General features: G+C 30.9%; 1 protein-coding gene across 1 annotated transcript; it reads left to right on the top strand.

The window, feature by feature from the left end:
- On the top strand, positions 1 to 7,810 carry LOC130901081 (acidic mammalian chitinase-like). Its single transcript, XM_057812169.1, has 7 exons — positions 1 to 115; positions 1,028 to 1,225; positions 2,314 to 2,549; positions 3,328 to 3,452; positions 3,866 to 3,995; positions 5,011 to 5,196; positions 7,485 to 7,810. The coding sequence occupies exons 1-7, from the start codon at positions 52 to 54 to the stop codon at positions 7,749 to 7,751; spliced, it is 1,206 nt and encodes a 401-aa protein (XP_057668152.1). The 5' UTR covers positions 1 to 51; the 3' UTR covers positions 7,752 to 7,810.
- Positions 7,811 to 8,100: the final 290 nt, after the last annotated feature.

The raw sequence follows: 8,100 nt of genomic DNA, 5'->3' as shown, positions 1-8,100 counted from the left end.
TTTGATTACTGATAAATAGAAGTTGACATATATATTTTTTCTGAGAGTAAGATGAAGATGCTTGTGTTTTTAGGACCACTGTCGGTAACAGCGTTTCTGTTAAGTTGGAGCTTGGGTAAGTTTATTCACAAGTTGATTTAAAATATATAAGGAATTTGAATATAAAATTAATGAATAAATAACTAAAATTGTAATAGTTCATATAATCAATACAACACCTAATTTCATTTTCACCAAAGTTCTATCAATAATCTAAAGCCTTTAAAAGTCACTAGGTATTAAGAATAAAATATATGGAAAAACAGGCAGATTTATTGGTAATAAAGAGTAACTTGGATACGGTTTTTGCACCTTTTCCCACGTACGAAAACGCAAGTTTTCCACTAAAATCTAGAATAGTTTCTTCGTTTTTTTAAACAAAATAAATTTGTCGACTCTCTAAACATTTTGAACTGCTTTGAGGTCGAGGGACTTCCTGAACGTTCCTCGTTCTTAACTGATTTTCCCATTTAAATCATCAATTGTTAACAGTTCTCCAAAGCTACTACATTGTCAACATAGATACGTTTCAAGATTTGTTAGATTCTTTTGCACCGTATTTACGTCGTGAAAAAATCAACCACCAATCTGTTAAGTTCTTCTAGGATAGCAAACAGTTTAGTGAAGTGTATAGATGTAATAAGAGGGAGTACAAAGTATCTCGAAATGTTTTCTGAGTAGGAAAAGGCTCCAGTTTCATCTTGGTTTTTTGAAGCATCTGTGTATACCTTATAAAAGTTGTCGGGTTCTGGGGAATTTTTGTTTTATTATGTTTGTTGGTGTTTTCGATACAATTAAATATACTCGTGTTGTATTACAAAGCTGATATTTACAAATGACCCTCGTATACAGTAAGATTCTATATGATGATTTCTTTGTTAACTATGGACATAGCTTTTTTCAGTTTTGGATATAAGATATTTGCAGTAGCTAATTATAGAAATAGCTTACTTTTTTCTGTACTTATGTTTTCTTGTTTTTTTTTTAGCGACTAGTTACAATATAGTATGTTACTTCTCGAGCTGGGCAATCTACAGACCATCAGAAGGAAAATTCGATGTACCGAATATAGATGCACATCTTTGTACTCACATTATATTTGCTTTTATAGGATCGACTGATGATGGTACACTGAACATTCTAGATCCTTGGGAATCTAATGATGCTGATGAGGGCGGACATTATGGTATGTATTTGATGTAGCTAAGAATGAGTCTACCCTCTGGTGGTATAACCAAAATATACCTACAGTAATGTTTCAAATATATACATGAAAAGCCATGACAGGATCCCATATTCCGTGAAAAGTAATGTACTCTACTTCTTGTATTATGAATAATACGCAAAGAACTCTTCTGAAGGTTAAAAACCCTCTGAACTCTGCTAAAGTTGCCCCATAGAGGAATATCGTAAGCCAGATGATTGTGGATCAAGTAAATTATGTGTATAAAACGATTACTGCTGATAGAGGAGGCGCTAAAAAGCGGCGATGAAATTTTTGAGCACAGTGAGTCTGTATGCTACCCCCAGTGAACACCGGAATCATCTAATAAGATTACCAATAATTCCTCTCTGGTACCTCGTTTTGCAGACATTATTTTTTTAGCTTGTGCTCTAGCTACCTTTAGATTTTCGTTAGGATTGTAGCATCAAACATTTACCTCGGAATCTATACTGTTCTTTCTTAAGCAATAATACGTGTTTTTACCCTCCTCAAGACTCTCAATAACATTCAAGATTACCCGAAAATTATTTTGCTCTAAATAGGAGTACACTCTATTTTTCATCAGTATTTCAAATATTCTAGAGATTACAGGTATAAAATTTATGGGCTTATATTAACGAGATTAAAGCCGAATTTATAGTTTGACTACTTCACGGTGTTGCAATGTCAATGTCAATGTCAATGTCGATATCAGTGTCAATGTCAATGTTAATGTCGATATCAATGTCAATGTCAATGTCAATGTTAATCTATCCACAATAATAAGACAGTCAGAACTATTAACAATTGACAATGGCTACCAGCAATAGATTTTAATATAGTATACGAACAGATCTTATATCGAAAATCTGGTATTGAGTACGAAATGCAAACGATACATTAAAGTATGTACTATACGAGTACGAGCGAAAAAGAAAATTATTGATATTAGTAAAGTGCTTCACACGTAAATGGAGGACAACAGTACAGACAGCGCTATATTCAGTAATTTCTAGCAAACAAATTTAGGAGGTGCTAAGAATTCTTATAAATATTTCATATTATTTCAGAAGGTTTTCGTAACCTCAGAAAGCTGAAATCAGAAAATCCAAATTTGAAAGTACTTCTAAGTTTGGGAAGTTGGAAAGAGGGTTCTAAAAACATTTCAATAGTGGCAGCAGATCCAATTAAGAGGAAAAAACTTGGTTGGGAAGCTCTTACTCTGATTGAAGTATATAATTTCGATGGAGTCGATATTTTTTGGGAATATGCTAATTTAGAAAATGATACAGAATCAGAGGACAAGGTAAGTTAGTATTCCAGCTAATCGTAAGCAATAACAAATCGATCTTCTTAAGCTAACTTATTCCATTTTCAACAGACCGAAGCTCTAATTATTTATTAAATAAATCAAGAATTCACAGAAATTACGGCTTATAAGACTTTTGAAAATTCACTCATATTTCTATCTACTTTCTACCAACTTCACCCTCTCTAATGTCATCCACTACTTTCATATCTGTAAGCAAAATGTTCCAAAATATTTGTTAGCTGCTTAGATCGATTGATGAAGACTAAATAATGGGAAAAAAATAACATATCAAGATCGTATAAGTTGCTCACCAAAATCGTTGCAACGATTTTGGTGACCAACTTCGGACTCGATTCGTTTAATCGGTTCATCTTACTGTTTTCCCATAATATATCTACAAATGGGTTATTAACATGATTTCGTCGATCCAGACAGTTTCTTAAAACGAATGTTTCAGCCAAAAGAGGGGCGTTGTGGATGAATAAGAGGTTAATTGACCGCTGGGACGCTAGAAGTTCAGACATGGATGTATATCTTAGTATCGCTACCATTATTCTGATAAGATTTGAAATGAGATTTATTTTGCATAATAGTATTTGTTGTTCTACACAGAAAGAAATTGTGATCTAGAATTGAGGCAGGTTAAATATAATAATGGATTCAGAGATTAGTTTCACACTCACAGCATCTCACAGATAACATTATCTGACCATTTCCTAAAGATGTTTACTTCGAAATTCCCCAAAAAATATTTAACGACTGTGTGTTTTAGAAAAATTTCGTAGAGTTACTAAAGGATTTTAAAAGCATGTATCAACCTAGAGGATTACTTGTAACAGCCGCTGTAGCTGGAATCATAGATAAAATTGAACTGTACAACGTAAAAGAAGTATCAGAGTAAGTTTCAATTTATACAAATTGCTATCAAATGTAAAATTTAATAATAATTATTCTAATTTCTTAAGTCTAGTTCCTATCATTTCAATCTTTTTCCTTTCAACTTATCAGTTACTAACTAGATGACTTTGCAAATTACTTTAAAATATTATCAATGAAATAATAACATGGAATACCACTATTTTAAAAAATAAAAAGAATCGAATTTAGAATAGAAGATATGTTTGTCAGAAAATCATACGGTAACAACAATAAATCATTCATAATTCTTTTCTCAGCTTAAATCAATGAATTGAAGTCAGAACTTTCCTTGTACACCTTCTATCAACCGAAAACCCTCTATATTATATTTGCAACATATTCTAAAATATGTTGTGACTTATCTTTCTTCACAAAAAAATATTTCCTTCCAGAAATTTGGATATGATGAACGTTTTGAGCTTTGATTACCATGGAGCTTTTGACAATTTTGTTGGACATGTTTCACCTTTACATGCCTCTTCAAAAGATTACGATCATGGACGGAATTCAACATATACAGTCGTAAGTACAATTATGATTTATGATATAAAATAATTCATATTATCAAAACATCAAAACATAGATAAGATAGCTTTGGCTGATTTCGGTCTTCTTTACATACGAGGTTTGTCTGAAAAAGTATCCGACCTGATAAAGATACTAGACTAGACATTTTTTTTCCCATAACCATTTTCATTTTTCAACATGATGATGATGATTATGACCTCAGAATCACTGCAGCAGGACTCAATACACCACCATTATTGGACCATTGATTGTGAAAAGCAGTCGAACAAAACTATTTAGATTCTTTGAAAGATAGTTTATTCGATAAGAAAAAAAATAGCAGCGTACAAGAAAACGATGTTGTTTGAAGTTTTCCAAGATGCATAAGTCGAAAAAAGGACCACAGTAAACTATCTTGCCATATATTCCACCTATAGATGAAGTGTCCGATCTGACGCATTTTTCTTCCATAATATTTACTGTCTTTCTTCTCAAAATAATGCAAATCTCTTTCCTACAAATGAAACTTGAGGGGAGAAAAAAAGAAAAAATCACTGGTGGTCAAATCTGGTGAATACAATAGGTGGTGGACTAATTTGGAAATGCACTTTCTTTTTCTTCAAACACGGTGGCTCTTTTGAAATGTCTCCCTTTATAATATCAGGCTATATATAATACGTTATTGAAGATATTCGATAAACCACACATAAGTAATGTAGTTTCGGATCCGGGCTTCATCTACAGTTATGAAAGGAGGCAGTATCTCTTTGTCTGCGTAGATGTATTCAATCACAGCTCGACACTCAATATTTTCCATTTAAAAAAAATATTCACAATGATCTAATTTTATTAATTGACTTAGTGATTGTTTAACATCCAAAATGACTTGAATGTTCCCAATTTATATTGATAAGTGCTAAAATCTCTCTTCAGGTTGACGTCGGAAACTTTTCAAACAACCCACGTATATGTGTGGTCACTTAATATCAAGAATCTTCAATATGTAGCTAATTTTTCTCAAACGTTTTAGGCCACTAGTATAGAGTATTGGTTGTACAAAAATGCTGACAATAAAAAGATAAATATGGGAGTGGTTACATATGGAAGATCATTCAAACTCAAAGACAAATCAAATACTGAACTATACGCGCCTATAATTGGTGCCGGTTCTAAGGGACCTTATACAGAAATTTCAGGATTCTTAGGATATAATGAAGTATGTGTTAAGACGTGAATGATACAGTGTCTTCATAAAATAACGTAACTTGATAATATTTTCATTTTGCTTAGGTGTTGCGTAGAAGTATTCTCAAACAATTCATGAACATATTAGCATATGTTTAAAGTTAAGTTAACTCTGTTTACTTCTCGGTTCTTCATAATCTATAAAATCACAAATACAACTGGCATAATTCTAAATATAATGCAAAGTCTGAGACTTGAGTAATGAAACTGGTTTTTTATGATGTACTTATAGTAACCCTAAGAAAAGGGAACTTCTACTGCGTCATTAGTACTATCTCAGTTATATGTTTGTATTGTATCTTAGACGTGCTTGTTACTAAAATCGAGAAGCGAAATATTCAACAGCGCGTCACGATCAAATTCCGGGCGAAATTGAGCGACTTAACTTAAAGGCTTTAGTGGTAATTCATGACCAAGTGTTTCATCAGCAAAAATGTTTAAGGCTAGAGTTCAGCACAATGAAAATTAACGGAAAGTGCTGAAATTTTTAGGAAACTTTCAAGGCGTATTTTGAAAATTTGAAAGGGGAGTCGCACTCTACAAATCATTTACTTGGGCGTTAGTTTAATTTGTAAACCAATTTTTATGTATTTCAATCAATAATCGGTTGACAAAATTCTAATGAATAGTTTGCTAAAGGTACAGTACTTGAACAACTAGCTTGTTTATTATCAATAATTCTCACGTTTTTCAAATATTTGCAAATTTGTTTTCTCTTATGAGAAGTAGTGTAATGCTTTCCTGACTTAATTACCATTTTAAAAATTTTCGATAAATATGAATTGTATGTATATTTTCTGTAAAATTACACATTTTTAACAAACTTGCCAATTCGATATCACAATATGCCCCCAAAGAACGCACGTGGAAATTTGCAAATTTGAAACTTGAATATTCGGATAGGTACAACGAATTCAATCAAGTCACATTTGAACAATGGTTAAAATTCTGAACTGAGTGAATTTATATGAATCAAAAAGAAAGAGGTAAAAAAACTGTGTTTTATTGGTTGACTTATCAAGCAATTGCCCCTTTTACTTACACAACCTAAACAGGTAAACTATCTACCTATACATGAAATTAAATGAAAAAATATTTTTCATCAAATTAAGCTTTTGACCACTTTGTACAAAGGTAATGTTTTTTGTCTGGTGACATCTATAAATTAGAAAGAAAAAAAAGGTAAAAGAAGGTTGTGTGTCAATCGTGAAGAATTATCGTTCATGATTCAAAGTATAGTAAAAACAAACGGAATATTAATATCCGTATTACTAAAAATTTCGTTTTTTCTTCTTCTGTATTCCAAAACATTTACTTTCATTCCGTAAGTCTTCATAATAATGTAAAAAAAAAATAATAACAAAATTTTTATTTATGATCCTAAATAGTTATGTTGATTCGAAATAATGATCTAGATCAAATATTAGAAGAATTATTATATATAATAATATATAATTATTATGTCGTTATTCTTGATCTGTAATTGATGACAGATGTTAGAAAATAGCATTAAAATTTGTCACTATCTATCTGTCACTGTTATTTAATTGATTTACGTTCACATTAGATAACGACAATTTGTGAAATTAGATTAAAATGTTTAAATTTACATTAACAATTTAGTCCAATATGTTTCAGAAGTCCATTTAGCTTTGGTACCTCGTACTGGCTCCTTAATCTCGAATCCTTGCACACTTCTGGAATTAATTAATGATTTCAATTAATCGCTTGAAGTCCTTTAATCAGTATGTTTCCGAAACTCCCCAAAACTTCATACACTCGAATTTTTTTAATTTTTTTTGTAAGGAACTATTTGGTTTACAGATTACTACTGATATTCCCGATATTTTTTTAATCATTTCCGTAACTAAATCGTTTCGTTTTTTTATAGTTTTTTTTATAACGATTATCACTTTTTTAATTATGTTTTTTCCTACGATTTTTTTTTGCAATACACTTAGAGTACACTGTCGTTATTTCTTCTTTCTTATTTATATAATTGAAAGATTACAGAAATTGAAAATTGGAAAATCAATCAAATGAAAATTTAATGTTTATTCCTTTATCTCTATAATCAATTCTATGTACATATATAATCTTTATTTGACATTATTATTTTATTCCTCACTCTATTAATTTTGCTGAGTTCCAATTATGTAAAGGATTCTTCCATTTTAGTATTCTGCCGTTGTATTTCATTACAATATATTTTATCCATACTGTGGAATTTTATTGAATCTAATGAATCATTCTTTACAGATCTGTAGTATTAATTCAACTTACTATTGGGACGATGAACAAAAAGTTCCGCATAGAGTATGGGGAGATCAATGGGTTGGATTTGAAGATGAAGATTCTTTAAAACTAAAAGTTGATTTTACCGTATTATGGAACTTATCGGGTATAATGATATGGTCATTAGATACTGATGATTTCCTTGGAAATTGTGGAGGAGGAAAATATCCTTTAATTAGCACCATCAAAAATCGATTAAAATACCATGAGGACAGTTTAAAAGGTCGTTAAATATTTTTGGTTGTGAATTTGTATATTGAATTCCAATAAATTTTTTTCTTATAATTAAATCATATGATTTATCAAAAAGTTGATATCCAAAATGGACTTCACGTGTCTCGAGTTTTTGATATAATGGAAATTTTAAGGCATCTTTGATGGATTATTTAAATAAGTAAAATAGAAGTACACTCCATAATGACTTTACAGATTGGACCATCTGCAATATTGAACAGCTTTCGATACAGCGCATGTAATTTTGACAATAATGTAATTTTGCAATGAAAGCATAATTTTTTAACGGTGCACGCAATGGATCTTTCCGGCCTTTAATGATATTCCAAAGTTCAAACTCGATTTA

Source organism: Diorhabda carinulata, chromosome X (assembly GCF_026250575.1).
Source record: "Diorhabda carinulata isolate Delta chromosome X, icDioCari1.1, whole genome shotgun sequence".
NCBI classification, from domain to species: domain Eukaryota; kingdom Metazoa; phylum Arthropoda; class Insecta; order Coleoptera; family Chrysomelidae; genus Diorhabda; species Diorhabda carinulata.
This window is presented reverse-complemented; position numbering and strand designations above follow the sequence as displayed.